The sequence below is a fragment of the Somniosus microcephalus genome, chromosome 15, assembly GCF_052327205.1.
Source record: "Somniosus microcephalus isolate GS21.2 chromosome 15, FLI_Smic_1.0, whole genome shotgun sequence".
NCBI classification, from domain to species: domain Eukaryota; kingdom Metazoa; phylum Chordata; class Chondrichthyes; order Squaliformes; family Somniosidae; genus Somniosus; species Somniosus microcephalus.
In genome coordinates, this window is record NC_141001.1 from 40,769,556 (window position 1) to 40,788,745 (window position 19,190).

At 51.5% G+C, this 19,190-nt stretch overlaps 1 protein-coding gene across 1 annotated transcript in view; it reads right to left on the minus strand.

The window, feature by feature from the left end:
* LOC147106643 (immunoglobulin superfamily member 22-like) overlaps nucleotides 1-19,190 on the minus strand; it is a 144,516-nt gene that overhangs the window by 59,263 nt on the left and 66,063 nt on the right. Inside the window, exons 16-17 of the mRNA XM_086007661.1 lie at nucleotides 9,068-9,370; nucleotides 5,589-5,762 (exon numbers count right to left, since the gene is read on the minus strand). Coding sequence (XP_085863787.1) covers nucleotides 5,589-5,762; nucleotides 9,068-9,370 — 477 coding nt within the window. The remainder of the gene's footprint in view (nucleotides 1-5,588; nucleotides 5,763-9,067; nucleotides 9,371-19,190) is intronic.

The following is a 19,190-nucleotide window of genomic DNA, read 5'->3' on the forward strand; positions in this document are numbered from 1 at the left end:
ATTTCTAACTGAGTCTGTGGAGAAGGACTCAGGTTAGAAGTAAGACTGTCAGGCCTAGAAATTCAGTCGCGCCACTTTTGGTGCGCTAAAGTCGGGCGGGCGCTAAAGTTAGCGCCCGCCGGAAAGTGTAGGCCACTTCGCCGAAATTCAGTAGATTTGTCCAAGGAGTTTGGGCGAGCGCTGAAACTGGCGTTGCACTCCTATCTTTAGGCGCTAAGCCGGCGGTGCGGACTGATAACGCCGAGGCCGGGCGCAGCGCAGGTGCGGTCATGTTTTGATTGACAGCAGACACCCTGACGCCGGCCAGCTCTTAAAGGGGGAAGGGTCGACTTGGTCTGCTGCCACGCCCTGGATAGTGGAGCCCTGCAGCTAGGCCTGAACACTGCTGGTGGACCCAAATAGCGCCTGAAGCCATGCAGAAGGCCCGTGAACGAGCGCAGCGCTTCTCAGAGCATGCTTTGAGGGTGCTGCTTAAGGCTTTTGAAAAGAGAAGAGAGATCTTGTGCCCGGACAGTGGCAAGAAGGCTCCCAGGAGGCAGTACAAGAGAGCCTGGAGGGAAATCGCCCACAGGGTGTCATCCACCAGCGATGTCCCGAGGAGTGCGGAACAATGCCGCAAGAAGTACAACGACCTCAGTCGGATGGTCAGGGTGAGTACCCTTTCCAGTGTCCTCCTCATCCTTGCATGTGCACCTCACATTATGGGCAAAGGGACCTCAAAGGCCTAATGGCCAGCCCTCCTCCAGCAGCTATGGCACTGGCATGATCATCAATAGCACTTTCTGCACTTTACACACTGGCCAAGCTATTCGACTATGGGAGGCAGTGCACACAACAACAGGGCAACACACTGGCCAAGCTATTCAACCATGGGAGGCAGTGCACACAACAACAGGGCAACACACTGGCCAAGCTATTCGACCATGGGAGGCAGTGCACACAACAACAGGGCAACACACTGTACTTAGAGGCCGTCCTTTCTCTTGCAGGCCAAGCTGGCGAAGAATATGAAGAGCCGGAATGTCACCGGGGGAGGCCGTGGCCAGTTCCAGGAGCTCAGCGACCTGGAGGAGCGCGTGGCTCGACTCATGCGTGGCCGGGTGGTTGGCCCCATTGCTGTTGGAGATGCCGACCCTGTGCTGGGCCCCAATGGTAAGGACATGACCGTTTGGACCTCTTTCGTTCCCCTTGCGCTTCAGATCTACATCCTTTGCCACTGTCCGACCAATGCGCATAATGCCACCACTCATGCCTCCCTCGCTGACGCCCTGTCCTCACTCTAAAGCTACTCTTGTGCCTTCCTGCTTTCAGCTGGTGAGGAGGAGGTCCATGAAGCTGAGTGTGCCAGTCCCTTGGAAGAGGAGGACGTCGAGGGCCAAGAGGAAGGCGGCACATCGGGGGAACCCTCATCCGCGCCAGGGGATGGCAATGGAGGGGACACGTCTTGCCTGGAGGAGAGCCAGGGGGAAGTGTTGCAGGGGGGTGCAGCTCCTGGGCCCAGTGGCGTCCAGGCACGCGGGAAGGGTTGGGCAGCACGGCGGCCTTCACCCCAGAGGGGGGAAGTGTTGCAGGGGGGCGCAGCTCCTGGGCCCAGTGGCGTCCAGGCACGCGGGAAGGGTCGGGCAGCTCGGCGGCATTCTCCCCAGATGGAGAGTCCGCCCTCCAGTCCGGAGACGGTCCTCGCCCAGGAGGTGCGCCTCCTTGATGAAATGTCCGCGGCCTCCGAGCGGCGCCACAACGAGTTCATGGGGGTTGTGGGACAGTTGCCTCAGGCCATTGAGTCCCTGGCTCATAGTGTGGCCGCTTTCGGGGACTCACAGGCCAGGGGTGTGGAACAACTCGCGGCAGCACAGGCCAGGGGTGTGGAACAACTCGCGGCAGCACAGGCCAGGGGTGTGGAACAACTCGTTGCAGCACAGGCCAGGGGTGGCGACCAACTCACGGCAGCACAGGACGCGAGTCGCGAGTTCATGAGTGGTGCCGTGCAGACACTGGCTGATCTGATGCGGGCACAGAACAGGGCAGTTCGGGCACTCACTTCTGCCACACTCGCTGTGACACGGAAGCATCGACAGGGCACCCGCCGCGCTGCTGCAGCACAGCGGTCTGGCCTCCACCAGATTGCTGCGCTTGCTGCAGTGCCAGCCCGGCCGAGTGCCTGTGTCTCTGGCGACCAGCGAGCGCCTGGCATCAGCCAGCTTGCCCCCATTGCTGCAGCCGCCACTGCCACTCCCCCAGCCAAGGTGCGACGAGCTGCTGCAGAGACTGATGCTGCCCAGCCACAGCTGCAGCAGTCAGCAGCCGGCCCCTCCAGGGCCGGACCTCGTCTAGGCCGACCCCCAAGGGCATCTGCCGATACGCTTGGTGCCCCTCAGGAGCCTTCCCCCAGCCTTCCAACACCCACAGGGCCCAGGTTGAGGTGGAGCAACAGGTCGGGCAGGGGCCGGAGAAGCCTGCACAAGGACTCGCCCTCTCGGCACACCAAGTAGAGGGTGTGGCCAACTGTTTTTTTTATATGGGGGTGTTTGTGTTCTGGAGGGGGGGGGCTTATTTTGGAAAGGCCGAAGATGAAGGCCAATTGGATTGACAAGTTTTGTTATTCCTCCCCAGGTTGTGGGAGTGAGATATGTTTTTCACTGTTTTTTGGGGGTCTTGTCTGTTTTTCTGTTTCATGTGGGAAGGGCCCTGAGTTTGTTAAATAAAGCTTTTTATTTATTCAGCTTGTCCAGGTGTCATGTTTCAAGTGGTTGTTGCGTTAACCGGCTGAGGGCTTGCGGAGCGGCTGCATTCAGGTGCGTTCATTGCCACAAGCCATTCCCTGACAGGGGGCCTAGAAGTGTCGTTCAATAAGCCGCTGGCGGACGATCCTTGGACCTTGTGGCTCCCTTCTGGGCTGGTACTCCTCATCCTCCTCCTCCTCCTCCTCATGGTCCTCGTGCTCGTCCTCCTGAGGTGGTGGCCCAATGTGAGGTGGCAAGTGCCTGAGTCCTGCGGATAGCCAGGTTGTGCAGCATGCAGCAAACGACGACGAACTGGGAGACTCTATCCGGCGAATACTGTAGAGATCCGCCAGATCGATCCAGGCAGCGGAACCGTTGCTTCAGGACGCCAATCGTTTGCTCTATGATGTTCCTTGTGGCTTGATGGCTTTCGTTGTATGCCTCCTCAGCAGGGGTCCTGGGCGCGCGGAGCGGGGTCATGAGCCATGTACACAAAGGGTAGCCCTTGTCCCCAATAAGCCATCCCCTTGGTGGAGGCTGTGCCTCGAACATGTCAGCCACAGTAGTCTGGCGCAGGATAAATGCATCGTGGCTGCTTCCTGGAAAGCGGGCATTGACAGCTAGGATGCGCTGCCTGTGGTCACACACCAGCTGTACATTGAGGGAATGGTAGCCCTTCCGGTTGCGGTAATCCTCGGCATTGTCGATAGGTGCCCGCATAGCCACATGCGTGCAGTCAATGGCGCCCTGCACCATGGGGAAGTCGGCGATCCTGGCAAATCCGACTGCACGCTGCTCCTGCCTCTCTAGGGTCATGGGGAAGGAGATGAATTGGTGTCTCCTTGCGAAAAGGGCATCGGTGACCTGCCGGATGCAGCGATGCACGGCGAACTGGGAGATGTTCGCTATGTCCCCAGCAGCGGCTTGGAAGGAGCCACTTGCATAAAAGTTCAGAGCCACCGTGACCTTCACTTCCACCGACAGAGAGGTCCTGCACATCAGCTGTGGACGCAGATCTCTGTGAAGCAGCTGGCAGATCTCTGCAACCACCTCCCTTCTGAAGCGCAGCCTCTTAACACAATGCGCGGCAGTCATGGTGAGATAGGACACCTGCTGCCGGTATTCCCTGAGTGGGTAAGGCCTACGTTGCCGACGCCTGATGGCCCCTCTGCATCTAGGCATGGCTGGCCCTCTCACACAGCGTCTGCGAGCCCTTCGCACATAATGCTGGAACTGAGGGTTGGAGCCCCATGCAGCCCCCATAATGAACTGGCAAACAGTGAAATCACAAAGAGTCAAATTTCCAAGCTCTGGCCAGAAGCCAAAAATACCTCTCCTATGTTGTCCCAAATCAGTAAGGTCTGTTCCTTGGTCTGTGTCCAGAAATCCAAAGCACTAAAGTCATTGCAGCAAAATGGCTGGCCTTTATAGTTCAGTGAAAGTGCCCTTTAATTAGCGCTCCCCGAGGCCCGCAGGGCCTCTGCTGCGTTCCACTTCACAGTTCTTAACAGCGCCACGCCCACATTGGGCGGGCGCCACTGAATTTCCGGTTTGGGGCGCACAAACAGCGTTGCACGACGAAATGACGTCATAAGCTGCGCGCGCAGCTGAGCGGGCACTAACACTTTGCGCCGGCGCTAAATGTCAACTGAAGTTGGGGCGAGGCGCAGATCGCGCTGCGCCTGGGCGCTAAGCGCCTAGCGCTGGAAATCTACCCCTCTTATGGCGTTAACGGCTGGCGAACGCAACTGAATTTCTAGGCCTCAGTGTTTGACAGCTTCAAACAGCTGTGAAACGCTGATATTTCATCTGTCAAAATCTCTTGACAGATGAAATTTCAGTCTGTGACGTCACCTGTTGCTGGGTGGCCCTTAATTGGCCTGCTGAGCCCGCTGGGCGGGCTTAACAAGGTCAATCAAGGGAAAATCGCGTGGATTGGCCGAACGTCGATGTAGGCGGGACTAAAACCCGAAAGTTGTAGTCCCGCCTCCTTCCCGACAGCTTTATGAAAATCTACCCAAAGATGGGCAGCATTGTGGAGAAAAGAATGGTGTGGAGATGCCGGTGTTGGACTGGGGTGGACAAATGTAAGCAGTCAAGGACATTCAGCCTCCGATCTTCGGGTAAGCATTCTCCAAGGCGGCCTTCGAGACACACGACAACGCAAAATCGTAGAGCAGAAACTGATAGCCAAGTTCCGCACTCATGAGGACGGCCTCAACCGGGATCTTGGGTTCATGTCACGCTACATGTAACCCCACCAGACTTGAGTCGTCATTGGCTTGTTCTCTCTACACAGATGCGGCCGGACCTGCTGTGATTTCCAGCAAAAAAAAAAAAAAAAAAATTTGTCCGTTTTTTGTTTTTCATACAGATCCCAGCATCTGCAACATTTGACCCCTTGTGACCCCACCTCATTGTTCTTTGATGTAATGTTTTCCTGACTAACCTGTTTGGACACCATTCACACCTTTGATTGCTGTGATTATCGCTCTGCCGAGGTGTGATAAATGGCAGTTAGAAAGATTACCTGTAATCATCTGGCATTATTCTCTGACTATATAAGCTGTGTCTTTATGCATCTCTCCACTTCACCTGACGAAGGAGCAGCGCTCCAAAAGCTTGTGATTTCAAATAAAACTGTTGGACTGTAACCTGGTGTTGTGTGACTTCTTACATTGGAGAAAAGAAGCCCTATATCTTTAAATAATATTTTTAATTTACCATTTTTGTTTGGAAAATGACCTATGACCCAACCCATTCACTCCTACCAACTACAGGAAATCAGGCACTGGCTTCCTAGGCAAAGGAAAAAGTGGAGACAAGCTAAACAAAGTCATTAAATAATCAAAGCAACCAGAATAGGACCTTGAATTGGCTCCTTCGTGGCTGGAATCCAATGATTACTGCCCTTCTTCCTTCTCTCCACCATATAGCCCAGCACTGGGGCACCTCCGTCCTTTACCGGTGGGGTCCATGTGATGGTGATTGCCTCCTTGGTAACATCTGTGACCTGGGGCTGAGATGGCATTCCAGGTGACTCTGAGAACATAAAGTAAGAAGAAACTCTGTAGGTTCCACATGATGACAAGGAATGATAGACAATTTTCTGGTGAAAAGGGACCTGGTTGACAACCCCAGTTTCTTCAGGAGACGAGGGGGAGAAAAATTGAAAAAAAACAGAGAGCTGGAGCAAGCATTGAACATTAGGGCCTAGAAATTGGGTTCTGGTCTTGCCAGGGCTGTAGCGCCAGAAAGTTTGCGCCAGCGGTAATGCGGCAGCGCGCGACGAAAATTCGGGTGCGCCGGGCCCAGACGGCGGCGGGCGCTAAAACCCTCCTTTAGCGCCTCAAAACGGGCGTGAATTTGGGTTTCCCGGCGCTAATCCCCCGCTGCGGCACCCGATGCGGTGCGGCAGGCAGGGGAACTGCAGGCCTCCTCCTCCTGTTAAGGAGGAGCTGCCTGCAGCCGACAACTGTCCGGCAGATTGACCCGACATCTGAGCCCGGCACCTCGGGGAAGTGCCGGGCTCGCATGAGACACTGATCAGGGCCGCGGGGGGGGAATGCAGGAGTCCGGGAAGGGAGGTGCGGGCAGGCGGCCGCCGAGAACGCGGCCAGCCGCCGCTCCACCTTTATGCGCCGGCGCACACTGGGGGAAGACTCTGTTGCCAGAGTCTTAGTTGCGTCTGCCACGGGCGAGGCGGGCGCAACTGAATTTCGGCTTGGGGCCGGGTTACCACGGCAACCGGGACGCTGCGCACACCGATGACGTCATCGGTGCCGGCGCAGCGCTACCTGTGCAACGCCGATTTAGGGCCCCAGGGAATTTCTCAACTGGCCATAACTCCGGCGCTAGGCCCTCTAGCGCCTCAAATGCGGCGCTAAGCCTACCGAATTTCTAGGCCTAGATGTTTAGTAATAAACAATGTGCACTCTTCTCCTATTTTACGTCATCTTCCATCACAAGACTACTCTTTGACTTCTCCCCTCAGGTAGTGTATTTTCTGATGCAACCTCTGCAACCAATGTGTCTTCTTAAGCTGCAAAATGGGCTGGTTTCAGGCTTAACAGAGTGTGCATGTGGTAAGGGTAGAGGAGGAGGATTTTAACCTTACTGACTTGAATCAACCAAAAAAGAAAAGGAGGCCTGAATATTCCTCAGAAGGCATCATCAGCTCGCTTTCCAAAAGAGAGTGCTGAATTGCCGACAGGTAAAAGATGAAAAGATTGAAGTTCTTTTGATGACTGGGGCATGGGGATGGTGATGATGATGATGGTGAAAATAACACCAGCAACAACTTGTGGGATATAGTGTAGAAAAACATCCCAAAGCACTTCACAGAGGTATAATCAAAAAAAATTGATACTGAGATAGGAAGGAGGATGTATTTGGAAGTGTGACTAAAAGCTTGGTCAGAGGTAGGTTTTAAGTAGGGTCTTAAAGGTGGAGAGGGATTTAGGGAGGACATTTGAGAACATGGGGCCTAGGCAGCTGAAGGCACGGCCACCAATGGTGGGGGGCAAGGGGTGGGTGAACAATAGGTCAGAGTTAGAAGCTTGGAAATTTTGGTAGGGTCTGGAAGAGATTCTCTAGATAGGGAAGGGTGAGGCTATAAACACTAGAATGAGATTTTTAAATTTGAGGCATTATGTGACCAGCAGCCAGTATATGTCAGCAAGGACAGGAGTGATGGGAAAGTGGGACTTGGTGCAGTATAAGATACAAGCAGCACAACTTTGAATGGGGTGAAGGTTAAAGAAAGTGGAGGTTGGGAGGCTGGCCAGGAGAGCATTGGAATAGTCAAGTCGGAAGATGACAAAGACATGGATGAGAGTTTCAGCTGGAGATGGGCTGAGGTTAGGGTGCAGGCACACAATGTTATGGAGCTGGAAGTAGGTAATCTTTGTGATGGGAAGAATATAGGTTCAGAAGCTTAACTCTGGATCAAATAGAAGGCCAAGATTGTAAACAGTATGGTTCAGCCTGAGATGGTTGGATGGAAAGGGGATAGAGTCAGTGACAAGTGCATGAAGTTTGTGGCAGGGGCCGAAGATGATGGCTTCAGTAATTCTAATGTTTATTCACCCTGAGAAGGTGCTATGATTGAAGAAAACTAATCTTTGCCTTTCTAATTTTGTTGAGACGGAATGGACAGCACATTTAGTGGACATGCTCTACTTTCCGGTAAAAGCCTTCCACTGCTCAAAAGTGGTCATCTGGCCACTGCATGCAAGGCTGCATCTACTGTTTAGGTGGGCACTGTCCATGTAAAATTCAGTCAGCATTTATTGCTGGCAGTTCAAGAAGAAATTATAATGTACCGGATTAACCATTTATTCTTGCAATCTAAGATCTTCCTTCCTAGCATCTGCAGTATTGGCAGGAAGAAAAAATCCTGCATTTAGTGCATATTTACATTTTTGTTTTGCTATCGCAAGGAAAAAGCAATGGGGGCTGATTTCCTCTCCATGCTATTGGTTATAAACTTATTACTGCTCGCACAGATAGTGACATGGAATAATTTTATATCACCAATTTACTTCCAGATCAAAGAATATTTAGGTGAAAATATCCTGTGGTCTGGTACTTAATACAAGATGGATAATTTTGAACCAATTAGCGCATGTTTGTTAGTCATGAATAGGCGATATTGGCCCATTGGCTGCGTCGTTGACAAAACAGCCACTGGCTTGAACTCCAGAGTTGCCTGTCACTCAATTTAACCGACTGTGATGGAGTCAGGTAGTTGTTGGTTTTTTCCAGTTGGAATTCCATTTGCATTATGATACTGCAATCATTACCCCTTCCGTACCATGAGGAAGATTTCCAATGTGCACTAGGTGTAGGAAAAAATAAGCATGTTTACAAAGAATGGGTTTAGGATTTTGCTACACCTTTCACACTACACCTTTCACACAGAGGATATCTTCTGCTCTCATAGGCTGATGGAGATGCTAATGGAAATAAATTGCAGATAAGAATCTCATCAGTGAACAATCTAAAGAAATATGGGAAAATAAATAGTTTGATTTTAAGTATTCACAATGGCTGTCATTTTAATTATGATTTAAAATACTTGCATTTACATAGCACCTTAACAACTCTCTTAGAAACTTCTCAAAGTGCTTAAAGTACAAAGAATACTTTGAAATATAGGAAAAAGTGCTTATTATGATTGGAGGAGATGGAACCGATGGCTCCATTATCACAGGATTCATCTAGTATAGTGTAATATTTCAGAATATGGTAGTGCCTTCATAAGGAAGGATTCAATTTTGATTTCAGCTTCTGTAATCTATACTTTGTTATTAATGGTAGATGGCAAACTGAATGTGCATACTTACCAATGGGGTCACCAGCTAAGACCTCTTCAGAATCTAGGGGATCGCTCACTCCTTCACTGTTCACTGCTCGGATTCGGTATTGGTATGCCTTCCCTTCTTCAACCTTGTTGGTGGAGAAATTTGTAGTGTTGCTGGCAACCTCACCAACCTTGATCCATGATTTTTTTCCAATAAGTTTCCTCTCAATGATGAAGCTCGTCACCTGCTTGCCCCCATTATCACGTGGTGCCTTCCATTTCATTGCAATGCACTTCCCAGTGTGCTCCAAGAATTCCAACTTTCCTTGAGGAGGTTTGGGTCTATCTGCATAAAGTAAATGGGAAAGCAGAATGACTTCATTAGCAATAGGTAACACCAATAAGCCTTATAAAATTCAGCTGCACACTTAGGGCTAGAAATTGGGTATAGCCGCGTTTGGGGCGCTAGTCCTGGCGTTGCGCAAAGTTCAGTGCCAGGCGCACTTCTGCGCCACCTTGCGCGATATTGGGTCGTAGCGCCCCTAAGGAGATCACTGCGCTAAATCAGGCGTTGCACGGCAGACTTAGGGTGCTAACATGCCGGCGCAACCGAATATCGGGCCGTCCCGGCGCAACGCAGGCTCAATCAATCAACGAGGATCACGAGACAGTCATGAGCCGGCCAGCTCTTAAAGGGGTGGATCCAGAAGGCCCAGCAGCCACAATCTGAGATCTGGTGAACTGAATTTTGGGCGCTGTGTCTTTTCTGCCGCAAACAACTTTGTCAGGATGGAAAGGGCAAGGCAACGAGCTGAGCGCTTCACCAACGATGCGTTGGATGCTTTGGTGGGCGCAGTGGAGCGTCAGCGAGCGGTCCTCTACGCGGACAATGGAAGGAGGCCTAGTCTGCAGGATTACCGCAGAGCATGGAGGGCCATCACTCAGAGGGTGAACTCCAGCAGCCTGGTGGTCAAGACGCCTTTGCAATGTCGCAAAAAATTCAACGACCTCACTCGGGTCGTCAGGGTGAGTGATGTTTTTGCTGTCCTCCTCATGCCATCATCTGCAGCTGACTTTATGGCCAATGGGTGCGCCATGCCCCATTGGCCATCTGTCAGCACGCTCCCATGGCCCTTTCTGGGAACACACTTGCACATGCAGCTGACGCCATGATGTCAGGGCTATTCCACCAAGGGGGGGGGGCATGGCATGACAGTTGAGGCCATGATGTCAGGGCTATTCCACCAAGGGGGGCATGGCATGACAGTTGAGGCCAGCATGTCTCATCCTTTCCTGTCCTTTCTCCTGCAGTCCAAGCTGGCAAGGAACCGCCGCCAACAGATTCAGACCGGTGGAGGACCTCCACACGTGCAGAACCTGACGGACCTGGAGGAGCGCGTGCACCGGATTGTTGGCGGCCGCCTGACTGGCCCTGTCACCACTGCAGCAGCCGACCCCATTTTGCATGCCGAAGGTAAGGTTATGTCGTTCTGGATCTGTGTCCTTCCACTTGTGACCCCCAGCGGCATGCTTCTCACAGCCATGTCATCGCTTTGGACCAATCCTGCATCCCTTGCTGCCAACCTCTCCTCTAGCTGAAGACACTCTTCCACCTCCCTGCTTTCAGATGCTGCATGACCAGATCGAGAGGCAGGTCCTGAAGCTGCCAGTCCCACTGACTCCGAAGGCGACCAGCTGGAGGAAGCCGGACCGACCGTGCCAGCCTCAGGGGAGGCACGCCAGCTGCAGAGTCGGGATAGCTCTGGCGTGGAGGGGAGCGGGGGGGTTGCATCTGAGGAGGAGCCATCTCTAGGAACCAGCGGGCTGCACCAACGCAGTGGGGGAAGGGAAGCTCGGGGGCCGTCTCCGCGGAGGCCGAGTCAGGCCACCATGACTGCTGCTCAGAGCGCTGAGGAGGTTTGGGCCCTAGGTCAAATGAGCGCCCAGGCTCAGCTCAGGCACAATGAGCTGATCGCTGCAGTGGCAAGGCTGCCTCAAGCCATTGACACACTGGCAGGGGGTCTCCAGGACTTTGGTGCAGCACAGGAGAGGAGTGCGCAGGCCTTCTCCGAAGCACAGGAAAGGAGAGCGCAGGCCTTCTCCGATGCACAGGAGAGTGCAGGCCTTCTCCAATGCTCAGGAAAGGAGAGCGCTGGCCTTCACTGAAGCACTGGAAAGGACTGTCCAGGGCTTCACCGAGGCCATTGGAAGGACTTTCCAGGGCTTCATTGAAGCACTGGCACCTACCACGCAGTCACTCGCTGGCCTCATGGAGGTGCAGATTGAGGCCACGCGAGCACTGACTGCTGCCGCCGTTGAAGGATCAGGCAGGATTACCCGGGGACCTTCCAGCAGCACAGCAGGGCATCAATCTGTGGGCCAGCCGATTGGGGCGCATGCTGCGCTGCTGCCCCGTCAGAGTGCCAGTGTGTCGCACGCCCACGGAGCAGGTGTCCGCTGTGAGGATATCAGCATTCCTGATGCCACCACTGGCACGTCTGCACTGCAGCTGCCACCACCTGCAGGACAGACTGCTCCCGCCCATGAGCAGTTGGAGCAGTCAGCCCCCGGGCCCTCCAAGCCCAGAGGTCATCCAGCCCGTCCCTCAGGGGCTTCTGCGCTTCTGGACACTCAGCAGGCCTCCCCCAGCCTTGATGCAGCCACGGGGGTTCCATTACGGAGGAGCCACAGGGAGGGAAGGGGGCATGCTAGAAATAGAAGTCAAAGCCCCTCAAGGGGTCCAAAGTAGAGGGAGCCGCGGAGACTGCGAGGCTCAGAATTTCAAGGCCCTCTGCAGCTCTTGTTAATGATGGGGGTGTTTTGTTTACTGTCGCGGGTTCTGCAGACAGAGGAGTTTTTTTTGCATGCTGATGTGTTCAATCCATAGTTATGTTTTTCCCCTTTACTGAACTGTTATTCTGTTAGTTATGCTTTGTTCAGCCATTGCTTTGTGTGGATGGAAGGCTCCAGTTTTTGAAAAATAAAGATAACTTTTCATTTACAGTGGACATCTAAACTCTTTTGACTTAGTCTGCCCCTCAGAGGCTTTGGGTGAACTGCTTGGCCCTCTCCCAAACACACCAAGCAATCCGTCAGTGGGGCCTGGAAACGATTCGTCATGAAATTGTGGCGAGCGGACCTTCCAGTTTCAGAAACCCTCCCGTTCCCCTCCTCCTCCTCCTCTGCTGGTCCTTGAAGCTCGGCTGGCATTGGCTGGGTGCATTGGATGGCGAGGTTGTGGAGCGTGCAGCAGACAAATGCGTTGTGGGCGACTCGCACCGGTGAGTACTGCAGGTTGCCGCCCGAATGGTCGAAACATCGGCACCGCTGCCTCAGCAGCCCGATTGTGTGCTCCACAGTGTTCAGCGTCGCCTGATGGCTGCATTTGTAGTTCTCCTCTGCCTGTGTGCTGGGCGGACGTCGCGGGGTCCAAAGCCATGGGCACAGAGGATAGCCCTGGTCTCCGAGAAGCCAGCCTCGTGGGTGAGCCGGGGCGTCGAAAAGGTCTGCAACTCTGGTCTGACGCTGGATGAAAGCGTCGTGGCTGATGCCAGGGAATTGTGCGCTGCCCGCAAAGATCAGCAGACGGTGGTCACACAGCAGCTGCTCATTAAGGGAGTGGAGCCCCTTGCGGTTGCGGGAATCCTCGGGAATGCTCAGAGGCGGCGCCTGAAATGACCCATCTGGGAGGAAATGGAGGGCTGCAATAGCCTTTACAGGGACCGCCACAGCTGTCGGGCACCGTATGCGCGGCAGAGGAACATCCTGATGCAGCTGGCACAGATCAGACCCCACCTCCTTATGGAATCGGAGCCTGCGGAGACACTGCTCCTCCAAGATGTTGCGGCAGGTGTACTGGTGTGTGAAAGGCCTCGCTGCGTAAGGTCTGCTGTGGTGACGTCTGCTGGCCCTCCTCCTCCTGGCCACTCCTGCCCCTCTGTCTCTGCGCCCTCTCAAGATGCTCTTGCAGCAGGATGTTCCCTTACAGCGCAGCCCCCATAATAAGAGTGTTCAAGGTCCAGCTTGTCAGCACTTACTAGCAGCTAGGGAATGTTCACAGGGCTAAAGGTCCTCTGGCACCACTGCTGGAATGGCAAGAAGGCTCTAGCACTGCAGCTGCTCCACTGTTTCAAACCAGCCAGCAAGTTGCTCACACAAAAGGGCTGACATTTTTGGAACAGTGCTGTCCCCTTTAAGTAGCGCCCCCCTACTCTGAGAGTGCCTGGGGAACGCTCCATTGAACTGTCACTATTAGCGCCAGGGGCAACAGAGGCGGGTGCCACCCAATTTCCGGTGCCGGTGCTAAAAAGGCATAACACCATGAAATGACGTCATGATCAGCCTGCGCCCGCGAGCGCGCGCAAAGACTTTGCGCCAGCGCAAAATGGTCAATATGGGGCGAGGCAGTAGTTTCCCTGCGACCGCTCAGAAATTGGCTAACGCCCCAATTCTCGGCCTCTTTAGGCGCTAATCGCTGGCGCAAACAACCAAATTTCTCCCCCTTAGAGTTTAAAATAACATTTTGGGCTAGAAATTCGTGGCCTTAGCACCACTCCATAGTGCCATTAAATGGCGTTAAAATGGCAGCTGCCGTTCTTTTGCCAGCTGCTGGCGGTTCCCGCAGCAGCCGCCGTGTTCATGCTTACCTTAGTGCTACCGGTATCTGGCAGCACCATGCTGAACAAAATGGCGGCATTATGATGTAAATCGGCGTGCAATGCCGATTTTACATCACAAGCACAAACTTCGACCCTAGCGCTGAATTCAGCACAGGATCCTAAGCACACCAGGTTAAAGGGACACACATATCATTCAGATAAGTTTGGACTTAAGGTTTTGGACTGGTTTTTTTTGATTTTATTGAAGTAGTGGCTTGCTGCAATAGATGTCAAATGTTTTTTTAAGTGTGTAGGGAGTGCTGCTGGACGCTTGCAATGGTTCAGATGGTAAATGAAAATCTTTCAGAAGACAGAACATGCTGCAAATACTCAGCAGGCCAGGCAACATCCGTGGAGAGAAAAACAGAGTTAACGTCTCAGGTCAAGATGCTGCCTGACCAGCTGAGTATTTCCAACATTTTATGCTGTCATTTCACATTTACAGCATCCGCTTGCAGAGGGAAGAGGAAGACACAGAAGAGGAGGAATCAGATGGAAGGATGCATCCCAGACAGTCCCTTTGTGGCCGGGATATCCAGGATGGAATGATCCGCCTGTGGTCCCAGTGACCACAACCCCAATTCCACTATCAAAATGAGTTCCACACCTTACCTTCCAGCTGTTACTGGCCATCACAATGTCCTCTTGGCCACAATGCTGAAATAAAAGTCACCACAAAGCAAACTTTCCAATCCACCTATATACATCTATCCATCCAATGTGACATCAAGAAATCAACCCATCACCCATATGCATTCTCTTAGTGACCGCCTTGTGTGTGCCTTTCCCTATCCTACGGATGTCACACAGTGCTACCACAGTGGTTGTAGCATGGCTGGTTGAAGGCTGCTGACTTTCAGTGAGGGACACTGCAAACGTCCTTGCTGATTGGCCTTGAGGAGCTGGTGGCTGGGAGTGTCAAATCAATCTTCTTTTTATTGTTCTTCTTCACTCTCCTCTCCCTCTTCTAGTCACCCACTGACTGGGTGATGAGAGAGCGGGAAAGCTTGAGGTGCATGCCAGAAGGAGGATAGCTTATGAGGATACCAGCATCTTTTATCCTTTCAGCCCTGCCGCTGGCCAAGGGCTCAGCCATGCCCCTGCCAACAATGGCCTGCACCGTCTCCTTCAAGTGGGTGAGGTGAGGCTAGGACTGGGAGATGTGCCTCATGATTGGTGTAGATTGTTGGTAGTTAAGTGATTGGGGATGGGGGTCGTGCATTGAGCAGTGTGTGAGGCTAGTGGTGCAGTTGGTAGGAGATGGCTTTTGAAGATGCATTCACTGACCTTGAACAGTGGTCTGAGGTCATGAAGCTTCTTTGGGCATTGGAGACAGGTTGTGGAGGCGACACTGCTAGCAGTGACGGCCTCGGTGATATACTCCCACATTGTTCTTTCTGGAGGGCTTCCTGGCACCTGTGGGTAGAGGGCCTGTCTTGCAGTGTTGTCCCCCTGCACAAAGCTGGGTGCACCTTCCCTGGCTTGCTGAGCCATTTGTATTAGTGCTAAGGCATATTTCCCATTTTTTGAGGTTAGGAAGAGAATTCAGCTTTAAAGAGCTGAATATTCACATTTGGGACTTTTTACTGTTAAATAGTTTTTAAAAGGCAGAAAGGGCTGAAAACTGCATTGTTTCACTTAATTTTAATTTGTATTGCTTCAGTGTGCATGGCCCCTTTAATTCTTAGACCACTTCATTACCCACAATTCCTTGTGAGCTCCACAGCCTCGCTTCCTGAGGCTGTGGGAAGCTACGACACCGCATCTGCACACAAACTTCGCCTGGGATTCTTCCAGCAATGCCACCAGGACAGCATTGTATGACAGGTAAGTGTTGTGCCAACAATCTCCAGATCAATTTTGCTCCGTTAACGTTGCAGGTATTTTTAGCGGCCGTTAACTCCAGTTGCCGGTGACACGGACAACTTTATTGGCTAAAACAAATTTCTCCCGCTTGATGTTTCCTTTTTTGTACTGTCAAATTTTTGCAGCTTTGCAACTTCCTTTGGGTGGTGTCCAGCTTCGAGTGTTGTTGCTGCTGCACCTTTTCAGGTGAGTGGTGAGTATTCGCTCACACACCTGGTTTGAGCCTTGCAGATGGTAAGAAGGTTTCAAGGTGTCAGGAGGTGAGCTACTTGTCCCAGATTTCCCAGCCTCTTCCCTGCTTTCGTAGACACAAAAGGCATCAAGTGGTATGGGGAGAGAGCGGGAATATGGTATTGAGATAGAGGATCAGCCATGATCATATTGAATGGCGGAGCAGGCTCGATTAGTGTGCAAAGTTAAAGCACATGGGATTGGGGGTAAGGTATTGACTTGGATAGAGAACTGGTTGGCAAACAGGAAGCAAAGAGTTGGAATAAACGAGTCTTTGTCCAAGTGGCAGGCAGTGACTAGTGGGGTACCGCAGGGATCGGTGCTAGGACCCCAGCTATTCACAATATATATTAATGATCCAGACGAGGGAACTAGATGTAATATCTCCAAGTTTGCAGACAACACAAAGCTGGGTGGGCGTGTGTGCTGTGAGGATGCAGAGAAACTCCAGTGTGATTTGGACAGGTTGGGTGATTGGGCAGATGCAGTATAATGTAGATAAATGCGAGGTTATCCACTTTGGTGGCAAGAACAGGAAGGCAGATTGGTTAGCACTGTTGCCTCACAGCGCCAGGGACCCGGGTTCAAATCTGGCCTCGGGCGACTGTCTGTGTGGAGTTTGCACATTCTCCCTGTGTCTGCGTGGGTTTCCTCCGGGTGCTCCGGTTTCCTCCCACAGTCCAAAGATGTGCAGGTTAGGTTGATTTGGCTATGATAAATTGACCCTTAGTGTTAGGGGATTAAATACGTGGGGTTACGGGGATAGGGTGGGATATGTGTCGGTGCAGGCTCGATGGGCCGAAATGGCCTCTATCTGCACTGTGAGGATTCTGTGATTCTGTGATTATCTGAACGGCAATAGATTGGGAGAAGGGGAAGTGCAACGAGACCTGGGTGTCCTTGTGCACCAGTCGCTGAAGGTAAGCATGCAGGTGCAGCAGGCGGTTAAGAAGGCAAATGGTATATTGGCCTTCATAGCGAGAGGATTCGAGTACAGGAGCAAGGATGTCTTGCTGCAGTTGTACAGGGCCTTGGTGAGACCACACCTTGAGCATTGTGTGCAGTTTTGGTCGCCTTATCTGAGGAAGGATGTTCTTGCCATGGAGGGAGTGCAGTGAAGATTCACCAGACTGATACCTGGAATGGCAGGAATGACGTATGAAGAGAGATTGGGTCGAGTAGGTTTATATTCACTAGAGTTTAGAAGAATGAGAGGGGATCTCATTGAAACTTATAAAATTCTAACAGGACTAGACAGACTAGATGCAGGAAGGATGTTCCCGATGGTGGGGAATTCCAGAACCAGGGGTCACAGTCTAAGGATAAGGGGTAAGCCATTTTGGACTGAAATGAGGAGGAATTTCTTCACCCAGAACGTGGTGAACCTGTGGAATTCTCTACCACACAAGGCAGTTGAGGCCAATTCATTAAATATATTCAAGAAGGAGTTAGATATATTTCTTAAGGCTAAAGGGATCAAGGGATATGGGGAGAAAGCAGGGACAGGGTACTGAATTTGGATGATCAGCCATGATCTCATTAAATGGCGGAGCAGGCTCGAGGGGCCGAATGGCCTACTCCTGCTCCTATCTTCTATGTTTCTATGAAGGGCCGAATGGCCTACTCCTGCTCGTATTTTTCTATGATTCTATGTTTTGTATGAATGGTGCTGATATGACCAGCCCAGTTAAGCTTCTGATGAATGGTGACCTCCTGGATGTCAATGTTGGGTTGACAATAGTGTTGCCATTGCAGGCCAGAGGGAGATGGCTGGGCTTTCTTTTGTTCAAAACATTCATTTTCTGGCACTTATGTGGCACAAAAGTTACCTGTCACGCCTGGATAGATTATCCAGGTCCTGCTGTTAGCTGGCATGGGCTACATCATTGTGGAGCTGAACAGCCCCACTTCTGACCTTATGACGGAATGTAAGTCATTGATGAAACAGCTGAAGATGTTTGGGCCAAAGGCACTTCCCTGAGCAACTCCTGCACTGATGTCTGGGAATGTGATAATTGGCCTCTGACAACCACAACTATCTTCCTTTGTGTCATATATGACTCCAATCACTGGAGGGTTTTCCTTTTGACCCCCAGTGACATGAGTATTGCTAGGGTTCTTTGGTGCCAAACTCAGTTGAATGCAGCCTTGATGTTGAAGGTAGCTTTTCTCATTTCTCCTCTGGCATTCAGCTCTTGAATCCATGCCTGCATCAAGACTGTGATGAGATCTGTAGCTGAGTAGTTCTCGATGCACCTTAACTGAGTGTCGCTAAGCAGGTCACTAGTGAGTAGGTGTTGCTCAATGGAACTATTGATGACTCCTTCGCTTTACTGATAATTCGCTGTACTGATAATAGATTTATCCTTTTTTTGTGGTTAGCTCATGCCTGGGCAATCTTTCAGAAATCATGTTGGATAGATGCCAATGTCATAGCTATACTGCAACAGCTTGGCTAGGGGAGTAGCTAGGTCTAGTGCATATGTCTTCAGCACTAGAGCTGGGATGTGGTCAGGGTCCATAACCTTTGCTGTGTCAGCCATTTTTTAATGTCATTTTCAGGCACTTATTCTCCCATGAAGTATACCAGAAAATGTTTGGAGTCTTTCTTCTACTAGCAGCTTGGCCAGGGAAGGAAAAGACTAATACAAAAGCAAAATAATGCGGATGCTGGAAATCTGAAATTAAAAACAGAAAATGCTGGAAATACTCAGCAGGTCAGGCAGCATCTGTGGGGAGAAAAACAGAGTTAACTTTTCAGGTCGATGACCTTTCATCAGAACTGGAAAAAGTTAGAGATGTAACAGATTTTAAGCAAGTGTAGGGGCAGGGAAAGGGGGAGGGGAGGAAAGAACAAAAGGGAAGGTCTGTGATAGGGTGGAAGGCAGGAGAGATTAAATGACAAAAGGTATGATAGTACAAAGCAAAAGGAGATGGTGATGGGACAAATAAAGAAACAAAAGATGAGTCTAGAAGAGGTATAAGTGGGAATGGTAGAATCATCATCAGTTGGCATGTGAAAAAAATAGGGGCAGAGGTTATGGTCTGAAATGGTTGAACTCGATGTTGAGTCCATAAAGCTGTAATGTGCCTAGTCGAAAGAAGAGGTGCTGTTCCTCGAGCTTACGTTGAGCTTCGTTAGAACAGTGTAAGAGGCCGAAAACGGAGAGGGTAGAGTGGGAGTGGAGTGGAGAATTAAGAAGGAGAAGACTAGCCTTTACTGCTGGGATACCATAGTGTGGTAACCAGAGGAGCAAAGCCTTTTCTTGCTTCTTTCCTGACTTCATAGCACACAACTATAAGTGTTAGGCTTCAAAAGAAACCCTCTTTAGCCTTGTGGAGTTGGCTGTCCTTATTAACCATGTCTAGAATGTTTCAGGGTTTTACTGGTAAAAAGAGTCAAGGGTCTCC